This window comes from Pristiophorus japonicus, chromosome 19 (genome assembly GCF_044704955.1).
Source record: "Pristiophorus japonicus isolate sPriJap1 chromosome 19, sPriJap1.hap1, whole genome shotgun sequence".
Classification (NCBI taxonomy): Eukaryota; Metazoa; Chordata; class Chondrichthyes; family Pristiophoridae; genus Pristiophorus; species Pristiophorus japonicus.
Genome location: NC_091995.1, coordinates 28,806,866 through 28,832,676, shown reverse-complemented (window position 1 = coordinate 28,832,676; position 25,811 = coordinate 28,806,866). Strand labels below are relative to the sequence as shown.

The 25,811-nt window shown below is 50.0% G+C and overlaps 1 protein-coding gene across 1 annotated transcript in view; it reads right to left on the bottom strand.

Moving 5' to 3' along the window:
• The window catches only part of LOC139230577 (pre-B-cell leukemia transcription factor 2-like), a 98,125-nt gene that overhangs the window by 31,889 nt on the left and 40,425 nt on the right, over window positions 1–25,811 (bottom strand). Inside the window, exon 5 of the mRNA XM_070862401.1 lies at window positions 5,659–5,853. Within this exon, the coding sequence (XP_070718502.1) occupies window positions 5,659–5,853 (195 nt within the window). The remainder of the gene's footprint in view (window positions 1–5,658; window positions 5,854–25,811) is intronic.

Sequence of the window (25,811 nt, the reverse complement as noted above, 5' to 3'; positions counted from 1 at the left end):
CCCAGCAGTTTAATTGCACTAATAATGTGCCGCTCTTCATCAATTAATCACACTCCGACTCCTCTTCGAGATCGAGGTGTGAACACTGCCCGTAACTCAGTCTGCCAGCTTCCTGGTGCCGATGCATAGGGGCGTTCTGTGTGACTAACAAATGTCAATTTACAAGGACCCATACAGCTTTTTTTTTTAAAAACAAAAAAAAATCCCAGCTGGCTTTTTAAAAAAAAACTACCTGTAGCAAATAGCGAGATCCTTCATAGGAAAAGAGACACGGCCTGTGTGTTATTGGACCGTATCTGCTCGCCTCAGTTTCGATCAATAACATAAACCGATGCCTGAAATGGAGACTATCAATTGGGGTGTTCCACCATCCCGTTTTGCATTTGCCATCTCGCTTAACTTTTTTTTGCTTTCATCTGCTTCTCTGTTGACTGTCCAGCTTGCCCATTTACAAGCAACATACACTATCATTTATCGTTTTACAAGTCCTCCAATTCTGGTCTCCTGTGCCAATAAGAAAGAAGGACTTGCATTTATATAGCGCCTTTCACAACCACTGGACGTCGCAAAGCACTTTACAGCCAATGAGGTAATTTTTGAAGTGTAATCACTGTTGTAATGTGGGAAACGCAGCAGCCAAATTTGCACACAGCAAGCTCCCACAAACAGCAATGTGATAATGACCCAGATAATCTGTTTTTGTTATGTTGATTGAGGGATAAATATTGGCCAGGCTCCCGGGGAGAACTCCCCTGTGAAATAGTGCTATGGGATCTTTTACGTCCACATGAGGGGGCAGACGTGGCCTCGGTTTAACATCTCATCAGAAAGACGACACCTCCGACAGTGCAGCACTCCCTCAGCGTGTCTGCCTAGATTTTTGAGCCTGGAGTAGACTTGAACCACAACCTTCTGACTCCTACTTCATTCACTCCACCATTGGTGTCCGTATCTTCAGCCATTTCGGCCCCCCATTGGTGCGGCCAATGAGGGTACGGGGCCCCCCAGAGACAGCACGGGCCAGCCCACAGTGCGATACGTGCGCGTACTAGGTCCATGCAGCAGAGCAGGTCTCCCTAAACCTTTCCATCTCCCTCAGTCTCTCTCTCTCTCTCTCTCTCTCTCTCCTACTTTAAGGCACTTCTTAAAACCTGTCTCTTTGGCCAAGCTTTTGGTCACCTGTACCTAATGTCTCCTTCTTTGGCTCGATGTCAATTTATTTTTGTCTGACTATGTTACAGTCAAGCGTCTTGGGACATTTTACTATATTAAAGGTGTTATACATGTAACATGGGTTCTTTGCTGAAGAATTCATAGCAACACATTGCGATAAAGAACTGGCTATTATCAAATTTTTCTTTTTTGTCTTATAACATCCCTGTGAAGTGCGTTGGGACGTTTGACAACATTAAAGGCGCTATATAAATACAAGTGGTTATTGTTGGTTTATTATCAGCGGTTCAACAATCACATGACAACTTACCAGTTCATCCACCAGGCTCACAACTGCATACCTCATCGTGGATGACCTCGACTCCACTGACTGGGGTTTTATTGAGCCGTATTAACATCATGTGACTGGCTAAGCCACTCACAATGCAACAGCTCTACAAACCGATGAACATACATCTTTGGCCCTGTGAGCGGGCGTGGAGTTTGCTGATGTGATTGGCAGGTGGACAATAGGTCAGTGTATGAGGAACGCCGAATGTTTGTGGCGGAGGAGCGGCGAGAGATCGCGGTGGAGTTGCGGCCAATGAGGGTACGGGCACCCCCCCCAGGGGCAGCATGGGCCAGCCCACACTGCGATACGTGCGCGCACTCTGTCCGTGCAGCAGAGCAGGTCTGCAGTCATTCTGGTTAACCCTTGCCACTGGATAAAGGCCTTGCTCTGTCAAGCCCGTGTGGTGGCTGATTTGCAACAGCTACCACACGTTAAAAAAAAAATCCATGCACAGGCATCTTCCACCCCTTCAACTGGAGTTCAGGACTGGAACATCTGGTCCTACATTGAAACATCTGCGAACCCAAGTCATCCTCATTCGAGGGACTGCCTATGATGCTGAGGTGTAGACTCAACTGGCTGGGGTTTTATTGAGTCTTGTTAACATCATGTGACTGGCTAAGCCACTCACAATGCAACAGCTTCACAACTATTTTAAGTTGTGATCTGTAATCAAGTGCCCCCCGATTAAAGGGGGAGGGACATTCCAAAATCTTTTCAAATGCCCCCTTGTTTTTTTTTTTGAAAGCACTAAAACACAAATTATACAAGTGCTTCCTGGCTAAAAGCGGGGTGGTGGGTGGGGGGTGGGGGGGGCACTAAAACCGGCACAATAAATAAATGAAACTTTAGACAAAATACATCAAATCATAATTTGGTTGCCGGGGGTGATGATGCACTCCAGTTCCTCCAGCGCCCAGCTCTCGCGGAAGGCCACGAGCGTACCGGTGGACACCGCGTGCTCCATCTCCAGGCAACGCCCTGGCTCGGATGTCACCGCGGAAGAGAGGCAGGCAGTCGGGCTGAACGACCCCCTCGACCGCCCGCTGCCTGGACCGACTTGGCCGTGTCCAGGAGCAGTCCTACGAGGAGGTCTTCCGACTTGTCCGCTCCCCTCCGCACAGGGTGCCCAAAGATCAGGAGTGTGGGACTGAAGTGCAAACCTGTGAAGATACTCACCGGGTGCATACCTTACGATATCGTTCTTGAGGCAGTAGTATTATGGGATACAGTCGTGGTGGGAACCCAGCGAGCAGCAGCGAACGTGATGCTTTAACTACCCCTCATTTCACCGGGCTGTTTCCACTGCGGTGCCAATATTGCTCCCCACTTGCAGTGGAGAGAGAGACAATGCATGAAGAGGCACACAAGGAGTAACTAACTGTACGCCGCACTCTCCAGTTTCACCCTGCTGCCGCACAAGCTCCTATCTCACTCATCTGTTCCTTCTCCATTTGTCTCCGCTTGCTTCCTGACCACAGGAATCTCAACAAAGATACCGTGGTTTCTTTCTGCCCCACCTTCACCCTGCTTCCCCTCTGTGTGTCAAGCAGGACGCGTGACGAAAAAATTACCAGTCGCTGCCAGCCTGATTGGCATCTTAAATTGACCGGGTAGATGCAGATAGGATGCTTCTCCTCATGGTCCAATCGAGAACTAGGGAATATAGTCTCAGAATAAGGGGTTGCCCACTTAACACGGAGATGAGAAGCAATTTCTTCTCTTCTCTGGGGCTGTGAATCTTTGGAATTCGCTACCCCAGAGAGCTGTGGAGACTGGGTCATTGAATATATTCAAGGGGGAGATGGACAGATTTTTGAACGATAAGGGAGTAAAGGGTTATGGGGAGCGGGCGGGGAAGTGGAGTGGAGGCCAGGATCAAATCAGCCATGATCTTGTTGAATGGCGGAGCAGGCTCGAGGAGCCAAATGGCCGACGACTGCTCCTATTTCTTATGTTCTAAATCAGCAGCTGGGAAACGTCTACCTCATGGCCACCACCCAGACACAGTCAAGAACACGGAGCTAACAGCGGAGGGGCTGGTATCAAATTCTTCCACTGAGGCTTAGCTTTCTGGGGACTGCAGTTTTCTTTTTTGGTAAACTTTCCCGTGTCCGAGTCTGGGGCTCTTTGATCTCCTGCACGGAGGGAATGCGGAAAAACCAGGCAGACGTGAGCACCCACCCTCTTAACGAGACGTGTTCGAATTAGCACCCAATCATTTAACATGACAGAAATTCGAGTGGTCTCCCTTACAACAACAACTTGCATTTATAAAGCGCCTGTAACATAGTAAAACATCCCGTGGTTCCTTCACAGGAGCGTAATCATTCAGGACAAAGCAGCCCACTTGATCTGCACCCCATCCACCATCTTCAACATTCACTCCCTCCACCACCGGCGCACCGTGGCTGCAGTGTGTACCATCTACAAGATGCACTGCAGCAACTCGCCAAGTCTTCTTTGGCAGCACCTCCCAAACCCATGACCTCTACCGCCTAGAAGGACAAGGGCAGCAGGTGCATGGGAACACCATCACCTCCAAATTCCTCTCGAAGTCACACACCATCCTGACTTGGAAATATATCACCGATCCTTCGTCGTTGCTGGGTCACAATCCTGGAACTGCCTCCATACCTGCACTGTGGGAGTACCTTCACCACACGGACTGCAGCAGTTCAAGATGGCGGCTCACCAGCACGTTCTCGAGGGCAATAAGTGCTGGCCTTGACAGCGATGCCCACATCCCATGAACGAATCAAAAGGGAAAAAAAAAATGATACCGAGCTACTTCAGGAAATATTAGGACAGATGACCAAAAGCTTGGTCAAAGAGGTAGGTTTTAAGGAGCGTCTTAAAAAGGAGAAAAGAAGGGTAGAGAGGCGCAGTGTTTTGGGGAGGGAATTCCAGAGCTCGGGGCTTCAGCAGCTGAAGGCACGGCCACCAATGGTGGGGCAAAAGAAATTGGGGATGCTCAAGAGGCCAGAATGGGAGCAACACAGAATTCTCGGAGGCTTGTCGGGCGCGCGGGAGAGCAATGGGATTCACAAAGCATGCGGTGAACGACACACAGAGGTCAATATGCTCACGCTCGCTCACCATCGCTGCAGGAGCATCATTAATCTGCCCATCAATTGGTCGTTTCATTTAACAGCTTTCTTGTGTTCGAAAACAAATTGTCTCACAAAAAAAAAAATCCATGAAAGACATTCCCCGGTGAATATTTGCTCAGCCAACTTATCCCTATTGAATTTAGGGCCACAACAACCCAACTGACGTTTGGTAGCTGGGCAAGTGGAGGAGGGGAAGCTTGAAAATGGGGAAATGGGCAAATGCCTGTTCTCCTTTGAAAGGAACAAAATCTATTCACACATTCCCACAGATTATTAGTGGGTTCGAAACGCCGGAGCAAAACAGGAATTACACCCCTTTTGTTTATTTAAAATCAAAAAGAGAAATTTACTGAGTTTGAGAGAGGCAAAGGGTTATGGTTGAAGCTATTTGTCAGAAGGATACAATAATTTGTATTGATATAGCGCCTTTCATTGGATCATAGAAATTTACAGCACGGAAGGAGGCCATTTTGGCCAATCGTATCCGCGCCGGCCGTCAAAGAGCTATCCAGCCTAATCCCACTTTCCAGCTCTCGGTCCATAGCCCTGTAGGTTAAGGTGGTAAAATGTGCCAAGCTGTTAGCAAACAAAATTTAACACTGAGCCACATAAGGAGAGTTTAAGACAGATGGCTAAAAGCTTGGTCAAAGAGGTAGGGTTTTAAGGAGCGTTTCAGATGAGAAGAGGGAGGTGGAGAGGTTTAGGGAGAGAATTCCAGAGCTCGGGGGCCTCAGCAGCTGAAGGTATGGACGCCAATGGTGGAGGGAAGGACGTGGGGGGTGGGTGAGTGGGGATGTGCAAAAGGCCAGAGTTGGAGGAACACAGATCTCGTAGGGTTGTCCGGGGTTAGAGAGATAGGGAGGGGCGAGATCATGAGGGTTGGGGGTGGGGAGGGGGGGGGGGGCATTTGAACACGAGGATAACCATTTCAAATTTGACGCTTTGGTAGATGTAGGTCAGCGGGTACAGGGGCAATCGGTGAACGGGACTTGGTATACGGCAGGATATGGGCAGCGGGGTTTTGGATGGGCTGAAGATTACAGCGGATGGAAGATGAGAGGCCGGCTAGAAGAGTGTTAGAGTCGTCGAGTCTGCAGGTAGCAGAACCACGGACGTGTTTTTCAGCAGCAGATGAGCCGAGGCACGAATGAATGTTTTTTTCCACAATCGCCAACTGCACCCCTGCTGCTGTGCCGCTCTCGAACGTGAAGTCCCCAAATTCGATCGTGCTCTGTGCTGAGATAGTTGAAAAGGGTTAACGTGCAAAACTTTAGCCCACCCCCAGAGACTTGAGCACGAAATCCAGGCCGACACCGCAAGTGAGATGCCTCCATGGATACCAACTGCCCAGACTACCCAGCAGTTTCCACTTCTGTAGCTGGTCTCAGTCATGACCAGCAGTTGAATGGGAAAGAATTGCACTTATACAGCAATCTTCATGACCTGAGGAGATCCAAAAGCACTTTACAACCAATGAAGTACTTCTAAAGTGCAGTCACTGTTGCAATGTAGAAAACATGGTGTAATGTATGCACCTGTGAGCATGCTCAGAGATTTGGAGAGCTGTTGCACTATGAGTGGCTCAGCCAGTCATGTGATGTTCACAAGACTCAATAAAACCCAAGTTAATTGAGTTCAGGTTCTCCACAATGAGGTATGCAGTTGTGAACCTGATGGGGGTTCAGTTTGATCGTTCATCATAGGCCGTCCCTCGAAATCAAGGAAGACTTGCTTCCACTTTGAAAGTGAGTTCTCAGGTGACTGAACAGACCAATATGGGAATTACAGTCTCAGTCACGTGTGGGACAGACAGTCGTTGGAGGAAAGGGTGGGTGGGGAGTCTGGTTTGCCGCACGCTCGTTCTACTGCCTGCTTTTCTACATGCACTCGGCGACGAGACTCGAGGTGCTCAGCGCCCTCCCCGATGTTCTTCCTCCACTCAGGGCAGTCTTGTGCCAGGGACTCCCAGGTGTTGGTGGGGATGTTGCACTTTATCAAGGAGGCTTTGAGGGTGTCCTTGAAACGTTTCCTCTGCTCAACTGGGTCTCGCTTGCTGTGTAGGAGTTCCGAGTAGAGCACTTGCTTTGAGTGTTTTGTGTCGGGCATGCGGACTATGTGGCCCGCCCAACGGAGCTGGTCGAGTGTGGTCAGTGCTTTGATGCTGAAGCTGTTGGCCTGGTCAATAACACTGACGTTGGTGCGTCTATCCTCCCAGGGGATTTGCAGGATCTTGCGGAGACAGCGTTTGTAGTATTTCTCCAGATTTGAGGTGTCTACTGTATATGGTCCACGTTTCTGAGCCATACAGGTTGGGCGGGTATCACTACAGCCCTGTAAACCATGAGCTTGGTGCCAGATTGGAGGGCCTGATCTTCAAACCCTTTCTTCCTCAGGCTACCGAAGGCTGCGTTGGCGCACTAGAGGCACTGTTGGACCTCGTCATTGATGTCTGCCCTTGCTGATAGTAGGCTCCCGAGGTATGGAAAATGGTCCACGTTGTCCAAGGCCGCGCCGTGAATTATAATGACCGGGGGGCAGTGCTGTGTGGCAGGGTCAGGTTGGTTGGAGGACCTTTGTCTTACGGATGTTTAGTGTAAGGCCCATGCTTTCGTACGCACTCCACTTTGCCAATAAACCAGCTAGTTCTTGACAGAAAATGTGCCGCTGTGAATTCTTAAGCAAAGAACCCATGAAATAAATACATTACACACGGCGGCCCATTTGCACATGGGACTGTCCTACCAACTGGAACGTGACAGCGACCAGATGATCAATTTTTTAATGCTGTTGGTTAAGGGACAAATATTGATCCCAGCGCACCGGCGAGAATTCCCCCTGCTCTTCGAAATAGCGCAGCGCCATCTTTTACGTCCAGCCGGGAGGGGGGGAGGGGAGAAACGCGGTTTAACGTCTCATCCGGAAGACGGCAACTCCGACAGTGCAGTGCTCCCCCTCGGCATCTCACTGGAGGCGTCGGCCTGGATTCAAGTCTCTGAAGCGGGACTCGAACCCACGACCTTCGGATTGGGGAGGCGAGAGCACCGCCCGCTGAGCCACGGTTGACGCGAGGGGGCCCCCGCGTGAGAATGCGGAGGCAGAGTTAGCCAGGAGCACTTGAGGCCCACTACCCCCCCCCTCCCCCCAAGACACCTGCGGGAGAGGAGGGGAGAGCAGGGAAGAAAAGGCGGCCTTGGTTGAGCACATTTCACCGGGGCTGAACAGCCCATTTTAAAGTGAACTGGTGCCCGCAGTGCAGCTGATGAGTTGAGAGCTGCCACTGGACAGCCGAGGGGCTGGAGAATGAATTGGAGGTGATTCGGCAGTGCAGGCTTGGGCCCTGCTCTCCATGATCCCTCTAAACATAATCAACATCAAGGGATTTCCCACACCGCGCAGCCCCTGACAGCTCATATTGATTAAAGATTGTGTTAAATGTGGGATCCTACACACAGCCAACCTCCAGTGTGCGATATACTGTCAAACATGTTTAAAATTACACTCATCACAGCGCACTCACAGATTACTGGTGCTAAAGAATGAAATTATATCACTCTGGGGGTGCTTTAAGAAGGCAATGAGTGACTTGCGAGACGTCCCAGTTTTATTGGGCGGCTGTTAAAGTCGTACTACATTATAGGCAGCTCTTCCTCCCTCGCCCATCCATTCTCAAGGAAAGAATACGTCAGCGGGCAAGATTGCTTTTTAGACAGTGTTGGGACGGCTTTCTTTCAGTGCGAGGGATTTAGATTTCGTTGCGAGAAGCTGCCAGAGGAGACAAGAACACAAAACATGAGAACTAGGAGCAGGAGTAGGCCGTTCGGCCCCTCGAGACTGCTCCGCCATTCAATCAGATCATGGCTGATCTTGAACCTTAACTCCACTTTCCCGCCCGATCCCCATATCCGTTGATTCCCCCTAGATTCCAAAAATCTATCTATCTCAACCTTACCCAGCATTCACAGCCCTCTGGGGCAGAGAATTCCAAAGATTCACAACCCTCCGAGTGAAGAAATTCCTCCTCATCTCCATCTTAAATGGCTGACCCCTTGCCCTGAGACTGTGCACCCCCAATTCTAGGCAACCTATCCAGGGGAAACAACCTCGCAGCCTTTACCCTGTCAATCCCCTTCAGAATGCTTTATGTTTCAATGCGATCACCTCTCATTCTTCTACACTCCAGAGAGTATAGGCCCAATCTACACAATCTCTCCTCATAGGACAGCCCTCTCATCCCAGGAATCGAGCGTTGTGCCGCCTCCAAGGCAAGTATATCCTCACTCAGATAAGGAGACCAAAACTGTGCACAGTACTCCAGGTGGGGTCTCACCAAGACCCTGTCCAGTTGTAGCAGGACTTCCTTACTCTTAGACTCAAGCCCCATTTGTCTTCCATGCCAACCCGTCTGCGTCTGGCGCAGGCAGTCAGCGTTGTGGGCTGAGAGTTGCCGAGACCCCAAGCTCTGGAACTCCCTTCCTGAACCTCACCGACTCTCTCCCTCTCTGCTCCTTTACGTGGCTCCTTAAAACCTACCCCAGGCCACCAGTCCCAATATCTCCTTATGTAGCTCGGTGTCAAATTGAGAATCGCTCCTGCGAAGCCCCTTGGGACGTTACTACGATAACGATGCTATACAAATGCAAGTTGTTGTTGTTGAGCACTCCACTTGACCTCATTTGCATATGATAATAAGCAACATCCAACACCCCCACCCCCCCGCCCCTCCCCTTCCTGACGCCAATACTCTGATCTTTTGACAGTATTGATCTCCTCAATAAGAGATTTAACATGGGGGGGGGGCGTGGGGGGCTGCTAGGAGAGCAGTGGGTGCCAACATGAACTGGGGACAAAGGATGGAAAGAGCAAAGTGTATCCTCACAGGGGGGGGGGGCAATTGAAGAGTGCCTCCATGATCTAGGAAGGAGGGCAGTGAGAAAGGAAATAGAGAAGGCTGCTAACAGTCGTCGAGGAACGAGGGGAGGAGAGTCTGCTGTCTCTACGCCAAACTTATATATATATATAATACTTTGTCACATTTAGAAAGAGTACCAATACATATCTGATACAGTTCTGGTCGCCATATTATAAAAAGGATATAGAGGCACTGGAGAGGGTGCAGAGAAGACAAGGATGATACTAGGAAGGTAAGGGTATCCATATCAGGAAAGGATGAACAGGCTGGGTCTCTTTTCTCTTGAAAAAAGGCGGCTGAGGGGTGACCTAATAAAGGTCTGTAAATTATGAAAGGTTTTGATAGAATGGGATAGAGAGAGAATGTTTCCACTTGTGGGGAAGAGCATAACTAGAGGCCATCAATATAAGATAGTCACCAAGTAACCCAATAGAGAATTCAGAAAAGACTTCTTTAACCCAAAGAGTGGTGAGAATGTGGAACTTGCTACCACAGGGAGTGGGTGAAGCGAATGGTGTCGATGCATTTAAGGGGAGGCTAGACAAGCATATGAGGGAGAAGGGAATAGAGGGTTCTGATGATAGATTTAGATGAGGAAAGACGGGAGGAGACTCGAGTGGAGCATAAACGCCGGCACGGACTGGTTGGGCCGAATGGCCTATTCCTGAGCCGTATATCCGATGTAATCCCAAACGTTATACATTTAATGTATCCACAGTAGCTCCCACTTTCTCCACAAAAAACAATGCTGGAAAATCCCTGCTCGAGCGATCACCTTCTCTGAAGCTGTTGGGCAGTTCCCTAGTTAGTCGGGCAAGCTCAGCAGCTGCAGCGGTGGGACCATGAAGACATAGGCACACGAGGATCAGCTGCTATGGAAAAAGGTGACTGCAGAAACGCTACTTCAAAGGGGGAGGTACCGGCTCAAACAGGGGAATGGCCCAGATTTCACACACAACATGAATGACTCAATAGAATGGACATCAAGTAGGGTACTGGTGATATTAAGGGAATCAAGGGATATGGGGATAGTGCAGGAAAGTGGAGTTGAGCTAGGAGATCAGCCATAATCTTATTGAATGGCAGAGCAGGCTCAAGGGGCTGAATGACCTATTCCTGATCCTAATTCTTATGTTCTTAAAAGCATTAGAGTTGTTTAAGAAACCCATTGGGTGCCATGATGGGTGGGGAGGAGGGGGGGGGGGCGGTGGAGAATAAAAGACTCTAGGCTTGTAATGGAGGGGTCATGTCAAATTGGATGAATTACCCCGATTTTAATCGCTCCACCATAGGCGCCCGTGCCTTCAGCCGGCTAGGCACCAAGCTCTGGAATTCCCTCCCTAAACCTCTCTCCCCTCCCTTAAGATGCTTTTTAAAAGCTATCTCTTTGACCAAGGTCACCTGTCCTAATATCTCCTAAAGTGTCTCACCCGTGAAGCACCTTGGGACATTTTGCTACCTAAAGTTGTTCTCATCCTACCCGCAGGGTTAATGTTCCCCGTGCTACTATCTATCCAATTGATAGTTACAACAACAAGTGTTTATATAGCGCCTTTAACATAGTAAAACGTCGCAGGGCACATCACAGGAGTGTTATAAGACAAAATAAATAAGTTTAACACCGAGCCACACAAGAAGAAATGATGGCAGACGACCAAAATCTTGTTCAAAGAGGTAGGTTTTAAGGAACGTCTTGAAGGAGGAAAGAGAGGAAGAGGCGCGGAGAGGTTTAGGGAGGGAGGGAGTTCCGGAGCTTGGGGCCGAGGCAACAGAAGGCACAGCCACCGATGGTTGAGCGATTATAATCAGGGATGCTCAAAAAGGGCAGAATTTGAGGAGCGCAGACATCTCGTGGGGTTATGAGGCTGGAGGAGATTTCAGAGATAGGGAGGGGTGAGCCCATGGAGGGATTTGTAAACAAGGATGAGAATTTTGAAATCGAGGCGTTGCTTATCCGGGAGACAATGTCGGTCAGCGAACACAGGGGTGATGGGTGAGTGGGACAAGCTGTGAGTTAGGACACGGGCTGCCGAGTTTTGGATGACCTTTAGTTTACGTAGGGTCGAATGTGGGAGGCCAGCCAGGGGTGCGTTGGAATAGTCAAGTCTAGGCGCAATGTAATGCAAAGAAACCTCTGTCCTTAAGTAGCTCTCGCCTCAAGACAGTATTTTTATCCTTGCTTTAAGAAGTAAAGGATTGCCAATCTCAGTCACCCTTCTCTTCTCCTCATGAATCAGAGACATGAACCTAACCAACAATCCCCTGTCCGGCCTGGGATTTGTCACGAGTGGATGAGCCGAAGCAGCATTTTAACCGCTACCACACTCGCACAGTGAAAACGAGCGAGAGAGCGCGTTCAAGGGCAAGTGAAAGAGAAGGAAAGAAATCGCATTAAACGCAGCCCCCTTTCACAACTTCAGGGCATCCCAGGCACTTTACAGCCAGTGAAGTACTTCTGAAGTGCAGTCACCGTTGGATCGTAGACAAAAACGTGGCAGGCAATTGGTGAACAGCAAGCTCCCACAACAGACTACGTGACTGGTTTCAGTGCGGTTGGTGGAAGAGTTAATAGCGGTCTGGCTTGTGGGACCAAAATGGAGCTTGGGCATCAGCGCAAACGGGGAGATAGCGAATTAACCACCCGTTTTACATCCTGCCCGGTTTTCTCGGAAAATAAATGTTAAAAGATGATGAGGCAGGATGTAAAACAGGTATCCACGATGGGAGACACTGGGATGGATTTTCAGGTCCTTTGCACTCACGTTTTTCACCCTGGAGGGGCAGCAATGGTGGAGGTGAGCTCTTCTGGGCAGGCGGTCAGCCTCCAGTGCCCTGCGGGGTTTTCGGGGCCAGATTTTACGGCGATGCGGAGCAGCACCGCACGGAAGAGTTGGGCTGGTGTCATCATCATAGGCAGTCCCCGGGAATCGAGGAAGACTTGCTTCCACTCTTAGCACGAGTTCTTAGGTGGCACAGTCTCTGTCACAGGTGGGACAGGCAGTCGTTGAGGGAAAGGGTATGTGGGGAGCCTGGTTTGCCGCACGCTTCTTCCGCTTCCGATGCTTCATTTCTGCATGCTCTCAGCAACGAGATTCGAGGTGCTCAGCGCCCTCCCGGATGCACTTCCTCCACTTAGGGCGGTCTTTGGCCAGGGACTCCCAGGTGTCAGTGGGGATGTCGCACTTTATCAGGGAGGCTTCGAGGGTGTCCTTGTAACGTTTCCTCTGCCCACCTTGGGCTCGTTTGCCGTGAAAGAGTTCCAAGTAGAACGCTTGCTTTGGGAGTCTCAGTTTGCGTGCCAGACACACGTGGCCTGTCCAGCGGAGCTGATCAAAGTGTGGTCACCAAGACCACTCCAAACTCTGTCGTCGAGCTACAGTGTGCGGACGACGCTTGCGTCTGTGCGTGCGTGCGTGCGCACACACACACACACACACAGGCTGGGCTGGTGTGCAACACCCCTGGTTGTGATACAGACGTGCTTTTTGATTTCCGCCCAACCCGTCCGCCCCGCTGGTGAACTCCTGGGAAATCAGGCGGTCCATCTGTACCGAGCACAGAGAGGGAAGCAATGCTGTCCTAAGGCAAACGATTGCTTTTTTTCTTTTAATTTCTTATTGCGATTTATGTTGCGGTGGCGTGGGCTATGTTTTCGGAATGTTTCTGTGTTTTGTTTCCTCCTCCGGCATCTCTCGGAGCACTCCTGGCCCGGCTCTTTAGCTCGGGAGTTTCCCATGCCAGTCCCCAAAGAGAGAGGTGTACAACACCTCCCCCCGAGCGCTGCGCCCCACACTCAGGGCCCAGTTGCCCAATGTTATTTACTGAGGCGCAAACTGTTCCCGGGGCGCTAAACTTTACCGCCCCAAAATCATCAAAGCCGAAAATGCAGCCCACTATCTTTAAAAAGACTTGCTGAGCAGCTGCACTGCAAAAGTATTGGTTTTCTGTAGAGTATCACAGCCTGGATTCCGAAGGGGTCACGACTTGGCTTCCAAGCGGTGTCAGGCCCAACGTGACAACAGGGAAGATAATGGAAAGCAGTACAAATGATGATCAACCCTCAATCAGGCTCGGACGGGGGAGGGGAGGAGGAGGTGGGTGCCCCAATGCATCCACAGGCCAATCGGCAGTCAGCTGCTTCTCCTTCAGCCCTTGTTAATAGTGTGCCTGCTATTCCATATATGAGCTGCACGAGGGCTCGCCTATATACACATACGCACATCCAGACCCCTGCTGGAGACGAGCCAGTCTGCTCGGTGCACTTGTATCACAAGCTAGATTGCTGCCAGAGTAGACACACAGACAAGGATTCCTGTCTCCCTTCCCGGCATTCCCGAGCTGGGAAGAGAGAAACACTCAGTGCTCTCGGGTGGAAGGTGGGCTGTGGCGAGGCTGGGATCGCGCAGGGTGTGATGCCAGATGCTCGAGGGCAAGTGAGAGTTGGCACTTTGAGGAGACAAGAAACAAAATCAACTGGGAACAGGAGAGAAAAAAACCCACTCGGCCCAGATTGGGGAATTGAGAGATTCGTAGGCCTAAAATCTCCTCCTTCGGCAGTCCCTCGGAGTCGAGGATGACTTGCTTCCACACTAATACGGGTTCCGTGTCAGCTGTGGCTCAGTGGGTAGCATGTTCGCATCAGAGGCAGAAGGGGGTTGTGGGTTCAAATCCCACTCCAGGGACCTGAGCACAAAAATCCAGGCTGACACTCCCAGTGCAGTTCTGAGGGAGGTGCCGTCTTTCAGATGAGACATTAAACCGAGGTCCCTCAGCTGCTCTCTCAGGTGGGTGTAAAAGATCCCACAGCACTATTTCGAAGAAGAGCAAGGGAGTTATACCCAGTGTCCTGAGGTCAATATTTATCCCTTAATCAACATAACAAAAAAAAACATTATCTAGTCATTATCACAATGCTGTTTGTGGGAGCTTGCTGTACACAATTTGGCTGCTGCGTTTCCCACATTACAAGTGGCTACACTTCAAAAAGTACTTTTTTGGCTGTAAAGCGCTTCGAGACATCTGGTGGTCGTGAAAGGCGCTATATAAATCCAAGTCTTTTTTCTCCGGTGACTGATGAGTCCAAGGCAGGACCTATAGTCTCTGTCACAGGTGGGGCAAAGTGTGGTTGGAGGGTCAGGTGGGTGGGGTGCTTTTGGTTTCCCTTTGCTCCCGGTGCTCGGCGCCTTCCCGGATGCTTTTCCTCCACTTTGAGCGGTCTTGATTGAGCTGGCAGCATTGTGGTGTGTTGAGGGAGAATGGAGGCTTGTGTTCTAGAACCACCAGGTCGGAGAGTAAATGGAGTGAAAATAGGAAGTGCACTGTGGTCACATTCTGGAGTCATCTCACCAACCCATGCAGGACATCATTGTGCCCACCTCGGGGTGGGGGGGGGGGGCAATTGGGGGTCAGGCCTAAACATATCATAAGAAACAGGAGCAGGAGCAGGCCATTCGGCCCCTCGAGCCTGCTCCGCCATTCAATAAGATCATGGCTGACCTGATCTTGGCCTCAACTCCACTACCTTGCCCTCTCTCCGTAACCCTCGACTCCCTTATCATAGACAGGATTTTCAATCTCCATCTTAAATATATTCAATGACCCAGCTTCCACAGCTTTCTGAGATAGAGAATTCCACAGATTCACGACTCTGAGAAGAAATTTCTCCTCATCTCTGTTTTAAGTGGGCGGCTCCTTATTCTGAAACTATACTATTGAAACTTCGAGATTCCCCCACGAGTGGAAACATTCTCTCTACATCTACCATGTCGAGCCCCCTCAGAATCTTATATGTTTCAATAAGATCACCTCTCATTCTTCTAAACTCCAATGAGTATAGGCCCAATCTTTCTTCATCTCAAGAATCAACCTTCACTGAACGAGTAATGTGGACTCACCCAGCTACAATCATCAACTCCAGGGTAACACATGAGCAGAAGTGGAAAAGCTCAGAAGCCTTGCACCCACTGCCCTTGTGGTAGAAATGTCCCCTCCCCGCCACCCTGCCCGCCCCATCCCCCCCGACAGACCGCACTGTTTCAACTAGGGTGGAAAGAGCCGCAGAACAGGAGGAAGCTATTCAGCCACTCGAGCCTGCTCCGCCATTCAATTCGAACATGGCTGGTCTATGCCTCAAGTCCATTTATCTCCCATTGCTCTATATGACTCAACACAGTGTCAGCTGTGGCTCAGTGGGCAGCACTCTCGCCTCGGAGTCAGAACGTTATAGGTTCAAATTCTGGATAGAAAAAAAAATCAAGGGCAGACTCAACGACCCAAATAGCTTCCTTCAATGTTCTACGATTCTACATACTCTCGCAAAAAGAAAGACTTGCATTTATATAGCGCCTTTCATGACCACCGGACGTCCTGAAGTGCTTTACAACCAACGAACTACTTTTAAAATTGTAGTCACTGTTGTAATGTAGGAAACGCAGCAGTCAATTTGTGCACAGCAAGCTCCCACAAACAGCAATATGATCATGATCTGTTAATTTGTTTTTGTTATGTGATTGAGGGATAAATATTGGCCAGGATACTGGGGATAACTCCCCTGCTCTTCTTCAAAATAGTGCCGTGGGATCTTTTACGTCCACCTGAGGGACAGCCGGGACCTCAGTTTAACGTCTCATCAAAAAGGCGGCACCTCCGACAGTGCAGCGCTCCCTAGAGTGTCAGCCTAGAGTTATGTGCTCAAGTCTCTGGAGTGGGACTTGAACCCACAACCTTCTGACTCAAAGGCGAGTGTGCTACCCACTGAGTCATGATTGACACATGTCAGAGAGGGAGAAAGATGAGTGTTAGAACCACTTTAACATGAATGGCTTTTCCTCTAAACTCGATGGTGACAGATTAGGAAAAGGGGAGGTGCAACGAGACCTGAGTGTCATGGTACATCAGTCATTGAAAGTTGAAATGCAGATACAGCAGGTGGTGAAGAAGGCAAATGACATGTTGGCCTTCATATAGCGAGAGGATTTGATATAGGAGCAGGGAGGTCTTACTGCAGTTGTACAGGGTCTTGGTGAGGCCACATCTTGAATATTGTGTACAGTTTTGTTCTCCTAATCTGAGGAAGGACATTCTTGCTATTGAGGGAGTGCAGCGAAAGGTCACCAGACTGATTCCTGGGATGGCAGGACTGACATTTGAAGAAAGACTGGATCGACGAGGCTTATATTCACTGGAATTTAGAAGAATGAGAGGGGATCTCATAGAAACATAAAATTCTGATGGGATTGGACAGGTTAGATGCAGGAAGAATGTTCCCGATGTTGGGGAAGTCCAGAACCAGGGGTCACAGTCTAAGGATAAGGGGTAAGCCATTTAGGACCGAGATGAGGAGAAACTTTTTCACTCAGAGAATTGTAAACCTGTGGAATTCTCTACCACAGAAAGTTGTTATGGCCAGTTTGTTAGATATAGATATATTCAAAAGAGAGTTAGATTTGGTCCTTACGGCTAAAAGGATCAAGGGGCATGGAGAGAAAGCAGGAATGAGGTACTGAGGTGAATGATCAGCCATTATCATATTGAATGGTGGTGCAGGCTCGAAGGGCCGAATGGCCTGCTCCTGCACCTATTTTCTATGTTTCTATAGCACGCCACAGAACAGTATACCACCTGGAGGGCTTACGCTGCCCATGTCCACTCATTCTGTATCATCTACCTGACACCAGGAGCAGGCACATCCAACCAGCAGAAAATTCAAACTCTCGCCCCACCGCGCCCCCCGCCCCCACCCCCACCTCCCTCCCAACCTCATCTCTTTCTACCTCTGCCATTCCTTTTTGACCCTCTTTCAGCCAGACTAGCTGCCGCTCTCCAGCTCTGACTCGCGACTGAAGATCAGACGCCAGGGACCCCTTGCCCAATTTGTGGAACCTTCATCCAGGTGTTTCTCACCCTGTGCCTTCGTTCAATGTCTTTGTCCTCAGCTTGCTCCTCCTCCACGTCCCCACACTCCCGACAGTACGCACCAGATTGGAAACGGACGGCTGTTGGGAGTCCCAACGATGAGTATTCTCTGTGTTGGCCCCTGCCCAACAGTCAGTCATTGATCACAGCAATCAACCTGCATCAGTTCGTCTATCAGTTGGCTATGAGGAAAGATTGGAGATGTTGGGTCTGTTTTGTTTGGAACAGAGGGGGCTGAGGGTAGACCTGATTGAGGTGTATAAAATTATGACGGGCCTGGATAGAGATAGGAAGAGCCTGGTTCCCTTAGCAGAGGGGTCAACAACCAGGGGCCATAGAACGGCCCCCGGCCTGCGAGCACCATTGGATCAGACAGGGGACGGAAGGAGCAGCGTGAAGGCATACCCACTCCAGGGAGCAGGAGAGCAACAGCAGTAAAAAGGGAGGCCACCAAGGTCCAGGTGGGTGATTGCAGCGTGGGCAGGTACAGCAGGAGCGGCGAGGTCGGGGCGAAGGAGCGGCGAGTGACTGTAGAGGGACGTGATCGGGGCTCAGCAGAGGTGCAAGTTCGGGGCCCAGGAAAGACGAGGGCCCAGGGGCAGCACGGGCCAGCCCACATTGTGATACGGGTGCGCACTAGGTCTGTGCAGCAGAGCTGGTCTCCAGTTGTCTTGGGTGACCCTTGCCACTGGCCCAAGACCTAGCTCTGTCAGGCCCGTGTGGTGGCTGGTGTGCAACAGCCACCACACGTTAAAAAAATCCACACACAGGCATCTTCCAACCTTCAGGATATAGTTCGGACCTGGAATATTAGGTCCTTCGTTGAAACACCTGTGAACTTCTTTGACGTGGAAGCAAGTTATCCTCGATTCGAGGGACTGCCTACGATGATGATGACAATGATGATAGATTTGAAGTAATTAGGGGGAGATTTAGAGGAGATACGAAGAGAAATTTCTTCACCCAGAGGATGGTGCGGGTCTGGAACCCGGAGGCAGAAACCCTCACCACATTTTAAAAAGTATCCGGATGTGCACTTGAAGTGCTGTAACAGACAGTGCTATAGCCCAAGAGCTGGAAAGAGGGATTAGGCTGGGTAGCCCTTGATCGGCCGGCACAGACACAATGGGTCGAAATGGCCTCCTTCTGTGCTGTAAATGTCTATGATTCTATGAACAGACCCAGACATGAGGTGAGGAAAATCCCCAATGGTGGAGAGCTTTGGAAACCATTGGTCCACCAAGCCACAGACCCTTAGTGTTCCAATGCACTGCACCACTCAGGATCAAGAGGATTGTACCTACGACCAGGGTAAGTACTCGGTTGCTCTCATCCAGGCCATGTGAGCGGAAGTTACGTGGTTCCCAAAGGTTAAATGAATTGACATTGGCAGTTGAATGAGCAATATGTGGTCCTGACTTATGCACAGGAGGGGAAAGTTCAAAGCTAGACCAGCACCTTACACGACAGGAATGACGTTAGTCGTCAGAACACCGGTTGGTGAGAATTGTTAAGACCCGAGGTGGGATCAGGTCGGACATGGAGTGCTGCCCTGCCCAACCCTGACTGCTGCATCAAGATGCCAGCTGTGATCAACATTCAAAGCTCATCCCATAAAATTCCATGGCTTCCTTCACTGCTGTGCTCACCATCTGTCGAGGGCTAGAGAGAGGGAGGTAGGCAGAGGGAAAAGAGAGAGAGAGAGAGAAAAAACAGAGAGAGAGAGAGAGAGAAAAAAAGAGAGAGAGAGAGAGAGAGAGAGAGAGAGAGAGAAAACAGAGAGAGATAAGAGAGAGAGAGAGAGAGAGAGAGAGAGAGAGAGAGAGAGAACACAGAGAGAAAGAGAAACTGCGAGAGAGAGAGAGAGAGAGAGAGAAACCGCGCGAGACAGCCCGAAACAGAATACGAGCGCAAAACAGAAAACGAGCCAGAGAGAGAAACAGGAAACGAGCCAGAGAGAGAAACAGGAAACGAGGAAGAAACAGGAAACAAGCCAGAGAGAGAAACAGGAAACGAGGAAGAAACAGGAAACAAGCCAGAGAGAGAAACAGGAAACGAGGAAGAAACAGAAAACGAGTCAGAGAGAGCAAAACATTCAGGGGTATTCAACATTCAGGAAAGATAGAATAAAAGGAAAAGGAGGTGGGGTAGCATTGCTGGTTAAGGAGCAAATTAAGGCAATAGTTCGGAAGGACATTAGCTTGGATGATGTGGAATCTATATGGGTAGAGCTGCAGAATACCAAAGGACAAAAAACGTTAGTGGGAGTTGTGTACAGACCTCCAAACAGTAGTAGTGATGTTGGGGAGGGCATCAAACAGGAAATTAGGGGTGCGTGCAATAAAGGTGCAGCAGTTATAATGGGTGACTTTAATATGCACATAGATTGGGTTAACCAAACTGGAAGCAATACGGTAGAGGAGGATTTCCTGGAGTGCATAAGGGATGGTTTTTTAGACCAATATGTCGAGGAACCAACTAGGGGGGAGGCCATCTTAGACTGGGTGTTGTGTAATGAGAGAGGATTAATTAGCAATCTCGTTGTGCGAGGCCCCTTGGGGAAGAGTGACCATAATATGGTGGAATTCTGCATTAGGATGGAGAATGAAATAGTTAATTCAGAGACCATGGTCCAGAACTTAAAGAAGGGTAACTTTGAAGGTATGAGGCGTGAATTGGCTAGGATAGATTGGCGAATGATACTGAAGGGGTTGACTGTGGATGGGCAATGGCAGACATTTAGAGACCGCATGGATGAACTACAACAATTGTACATTCCTGTCTGTCGTAAAAATAAAAAAGGGAAGGTGGCTCAACCGTGGCTATCAAGGGAAATCAGGGATAGCATTAAAGCCAAGGAAGTGGCATACAAATTGGCCAGAAATAGCAGCGAACCCGGGGACTGGGAGAAATTTAGAACTGAGCAGAGGAGGACAAAGGGTTTGATTAGGGCAGGGAAAATGGAGTATGAGAAGAAACTTGCAGGGAACATTAAGACGGATTGCAAAAGTTTCTATAGATAAGTAAAGAGAAACATAGGTCCCCTGCAGTCAGAATCAGGGGAAGTCATAACGGGGAACAAAGAAATGGCGGACCAATTGAACAAGTACTTTGGTTCGGTATTCACTGAGGAGGACACAAACAACCTTCCGGATATAAAAAGGGGTCGGAGGGTCTAGTAAGGAGGAGGAACTGAGGGAAATCCTTATTAGTCGGGAAATTGTGTTGGGGAAATTGATGGGATTGAAGGCCGATAAATCCCCAGGGCCTGATGGACTGCATCCCAGAGTACTTAAGGAGGTGGCCTTGGAAATAGTGGATGCATTGACAGTCATTTTCCAACATTCCATTGACTCTGGATCAGTTCCTATGGAGTAGAGGGTAGCCAATGTAACCCCACTTTTTAAAAAAGGAGGGAGAGAGATAACAGGGAATTATAGACTGGTCAGCCTGACATCGGTAGTGGGTAAAATGATGGAATCAATTATTAAGGATGTCATAGCAGTGCATTTGGAAAGAGGTGATATGATAGGTCCAAGTCAGCATGGATTTGCGAAAGGGAAATCATGCTTGACAAATCTTCTGGAATTTTTTGAGGATGTTTCCAGTAGAGTGGACAAGGGAGAACCAGTTGATGTGGTATATTTGGACTTTCAGAAGGCTTTCGACAAGGTCCCACACAAGAGATTAATGTGCAAAGTTAAAGCACATGGGATTGGGGGTAGTGTGCTGAAATGGATTGAGAACTGGTTGTCAGACAGGAAGCAAAGAGTAGGAGTAAATGGGGACTTTTCAGAATGGCAGGCAGTGACTAGTGGGGTACCGCAAGGTTCTGTGCTGGGGCCCCAGCTGTTTACACTGTACATTAATGATTTAGACGAGGGGATTAAATGTAGTATCTCCAAATTTGCGGATGACACTAAGTTGGGTGGCAGTGTGAGCTGCAAGGAGGATTCTATGAGGCTGCAGAGCGACTTGGATAGGTTAGGTGAGTGGGCAAATGCATGGCAGATGAAGTATAATGTGGATAAATGTGAGGTTATCCACTTTGGTGGTAAAAACAGAGAGACAGACTATTATCTGAATGGTGACAGATTAGGAAAAGGGGAGGTGCAAAGAGACCTGGGTGTCATGGTACATCAGTCATTGAAGGTTGGCATGCAGGTACAGCAGGCGGTTAAGAAAGCAAATGGCATGTTGGCCTTCATAGCGAGGGGATTTGAGTACAAGGGCAGGGAGGTGTTGCTACAATTGTACAGGGCCTTGGTGAGGCCACATCTGGAGTATTGTGTACAGTTTTGGTCTCCTAACCTGAGGAAGGACATTCTTGCTATTGAGGGAGTGCAGCGAAGGTTCACCAGACTGATTCCCGGGATGGCGGGACTGACCTATCAAGAAAGACTGGATCAACTGGGCTTGTATTCACTGGAGTTCAGAAGAATGAGAGGGGACCTCATAGAAACGTTTAAAATTCTGACGGGGTTAGACAGGTTAGATGCAGGAAGAATGTTCCCAATGTTGGGGAAGTCCAGAACCAGGGGACACAGTCTAAGGATAAGGGGGAAGCCATTTTGAACTGAGATGAGGAGGAATTTCTTCACCCAGAGAGTGGTGAACCTGTGGAATTCTCTACCACAGAAAGTTGTTGAGGCCAATTCACTAAATATATTCAAAAAGGAGTTAGATGAAGTCCTTACTACTCGGGGAATCAAGGGGTATGGTGAGAAAGCAGGAATGGGGTACTGAAGTTGCATGTTCAGCCATGAACTCATTGAATGGCGGTGCAGGTTAGAAGGGCCGAATGGCCTACTCCTGCACCTATTTTCTATGTTTCTATGTTTCTAAAACAGGAAACGAGGGAGAAACAGAAAACGAGCCAGAGAGAGAAACAGAAAACAAGAGAGAAACAGAAAACGAGCCAGAGAGAGCAAAACAGAAAACGAGAGAGAAACAGAAAACGAGCCAGAGAGAGAAACAGGAAACGAGAGAGAAACAGAAAACGAGCCAGAGAGAGCAAAACAGGAAACGAGGGAGAAACAGAATACGAGCCAGAGAGAGAAACAGGAAACGAGAGAGAAACAGGAAATGAGCCAGAGAGAGAAACAGGAAACGAGCCAGAGAGAGAAACAGGAAACGAGCGAGAAAGGGAAAACGAGATTAGCGTCCAAGTTTCCGACATTACCACAGTGACCACACTTCAAAAAGTACCGCACGCTTTGGGACGTCCTGAGGTCATGAACTGTGCTGTATAAACACAAGAATCACTTTGTTTTCTTTACACTCAGTATATTCCAAGCGCCAACAATGGGTCTCAACTCAGGGTCTCAGAATGGGCTGTTCCAAAACCGAATGGCTGTCAAGGTCCCCAAAGATTTTAAAATGGAGGTTCCCCCCCACCCCATTTTTTCCGCACCCTCTCACCATTCTGCTTTGGATTAAGCGACCCCAAACTACCTGTGCAAAAAGAAAAAGACTTGCATTTATATAGCGCCTTTCACGACCACTGGACGTCCCTAAGTGTTTTACAACCAATGAAGTACTTTTGGAGTGCAGTCACTGCTATAATGTGGGAAAAACAGCAGCCAATTTGCACACAGCAAGATCCCGCAAACAGCAATGTGATAATGACCAGATAATCTGTTTTTTTGTGATGTTGTTTGAGGGATAAATATTGGCCCCAGGACACCGGGGATAATTCCCCTTGTTCTTCTTTGAAATAGTGGCCATGGGATCTTTGACGTCCTCTTGGGAGAGCAGATGGGACCTCGGTTTAACGTCTTATCTGAAGGACGGCACCTCCGAGAGTGCAGCCCTCCCTCAGCACTGCACCGGAGTGTCAGCCCAGATTTCTGTGCTCAAATCCCTGGAATGGGACTTGAACCCACGATCTTCAGACTCAGAGGCGAGTGTGCTCCCTCACAACTGCCTTCCTTCATGACACATGCCCACACCTCTGGCACCCTGGGTATGCAAGCCGTCCCTTCACAAGCATGACATCCTCTCCCGCATCCCCGCCCCCATAAAAGTGGGCCGACAGCGGCTACTGCTCTCCAACGCCCCCCACCCCCCGGACTTCAGACATACATCAATGTCCCCCCCGTCACACAGGCTGACTGAGACCGGGGATAAAATCCAGGCCCCAGTGGGAGTTTTGGAGATGAAGCCATCACATCTCCCAGCGGAATAGGTCGCAGGATCCCCCTAGGGGTAGATTTCCAAAAAAAAATCACATCCCAGAGGAAAGGCATCGCCACTTCCTCCCGGGAAGAATTTGCAAAACAAACAAGAGCTTGACCCACCCTGAGCAACACATCCATCGCAGGCAGATGTGTAAAGACACCCAGTAAATGCACACAGGGAGACATTCAGGCAGCTGTGCACAGCCAAACGCGTCACACAGTGAGGCAGGGAGATAGACATCACTCTCAACGGAGAGTGGCTACCTTCGATCATCCGAGGGGGTTGGGGCGGGGTGGGGGTGGAGCGAAGAGATGTGGGGAGAGGGGAAAGGGGGGGGTCGAGAAATGCAGGGGGGGGAAGGGGGACAGAAATGCAGGGAGGTGGGTGAGAGGGAAGGGGGGAGGGGGAGGGGGAAGGGGATGGAGGAGGTGGGGGGAGGAGGAGGTGGGGGGGCGATGAGGGGGAGGGGATGAGGGGGAGGGGATGAGGGGGTTGTGGGAGAGGACGGAGGGGGTGGGGGGAGAGGACGGAGGAGGTGGGGGGAGAGGACGGAGGAGGTGGGGGGAGAGGACGGAGGAGGTGGGGGGAGAGGACGGAGGAGGTGGGGGGAGAGGACGGAGGAGGTGGGGGGAGAGGACGGAGGAGGTGGGGGGAGAGGACGGAGGAGGTGGGGGGAGAGGACGGAGGAGGTGGGGGGAGAGGACGGAGGAGGTGGGGGGAGAGGACGGAGGAGGTGGGGGGAGAGGACGGAGGAGGTGGGGGGAGAGGACGGAGGAGGTGGGGGGAGAGGACGGAGGAGGTGGGGGGAGAGGACGGAGGAGGTGGGGGGAGAGGACGGAGGAGGTGGGGGGAGAGGACGGAGGAGGTGGGGGGAGAGGACGGAGGAGGTGGGGGGAGAGGACGGAGGAGGTGGGGGGAGAGGGAGGGGGGAGGGGATGGAGGAGGTGAGGGAAGGGGGGAAAGGGGAGGGGGAAAGGGAGAGGGGGGAGGGGAAGAGATGCAGGGAAGGGGACGAGAAGAGACAGATGGCAGAGAAAAACAAAAGAAAAAAAGGAGAGCGAGAGAGAGAGACGGGAGAAGGAGAGAGAAAGATCGATTGATTGGCAGCAGAACTCAGTATGGAATGACTCTTGACTGATCACCATTCATTGCAAAGCAGGCAGCAGATATTCTGTGAAAGTTCCCCGCTTTCCCCCCCACCACCCCACCCTTCCCATAAGAACATAAGAAATAGGAGCAGGAGTAGGCCATTTGGCCCCTCGAGCCTGCTCCGCCATTCAATAAGATCATGGCTGATCTGATCATGGACTCAGCTCCACTTCCCCGCCCGCTCCCCATAATCCTTTACTCCCTTATCGCTCAAAAATCTGTCTATCTCCATCTTAAATATATTTAATGACCCAGCCTCCACAGCTCTCTGGGGCAGACAATTCCACAGATTTACAACCCTCAGAGAAGAAATTCCTTCTCATCTCCATTTTAAATGGGCGGCCCCTTATTCTAAGACTATGTCCCCTAGTTTTAGTTTCCCCGATGTGGAACTGTTCTCTGCATCCACCTTGCCGAGCCCCCTCATTATCTTCCCAACGCACGGTACTCATTTTGTCCACCTCAAATGGTCAAAAACCGAGCGCCGTTCAAAACTCGAGACCAATCAACTCCCACAGCTCAAGTGGCCGGTCACCCTCCAGCCTTGGGGCACAGATCGGTGTGAGACAGACAGACAGCGGCTGTGTGTGCAGGACTGATGGTTACATTAGCATGGTGGCTCTATGAATGGACCTCGGAATCGACAGACCACCACTTTAAATCCATTTTTAAAATGGAATATGCTTGTGAAATAAAAAGCTGACCCCCCCACCCCCCCAACCATATTCAGACCTGATAAATGTGAGGTTATCCACTTTGGTGGTAAAAACAGAGAGACAGACTATTATCTGAATGGTGACAGATTAGGAAAAGGGGAGGTGCAACAAGACCTGGGTGTCATGGTACATCAGTCATTGAAGGTTGGCATGCAGGTACAGCAGGCGGTTAAGAAAGCAAATGGCATGTTGGCCTCCATAGCGAGGGGATTTGAGTGCAGGGGCAGGGAGGTGTTACTACAGTTGTACACGGCCTTGGTGAGGCCACACCTGGAGTATTGTGTACAGTTTTGGTCTCCTAACTTGAGGAAGGACATTCTTGCTAT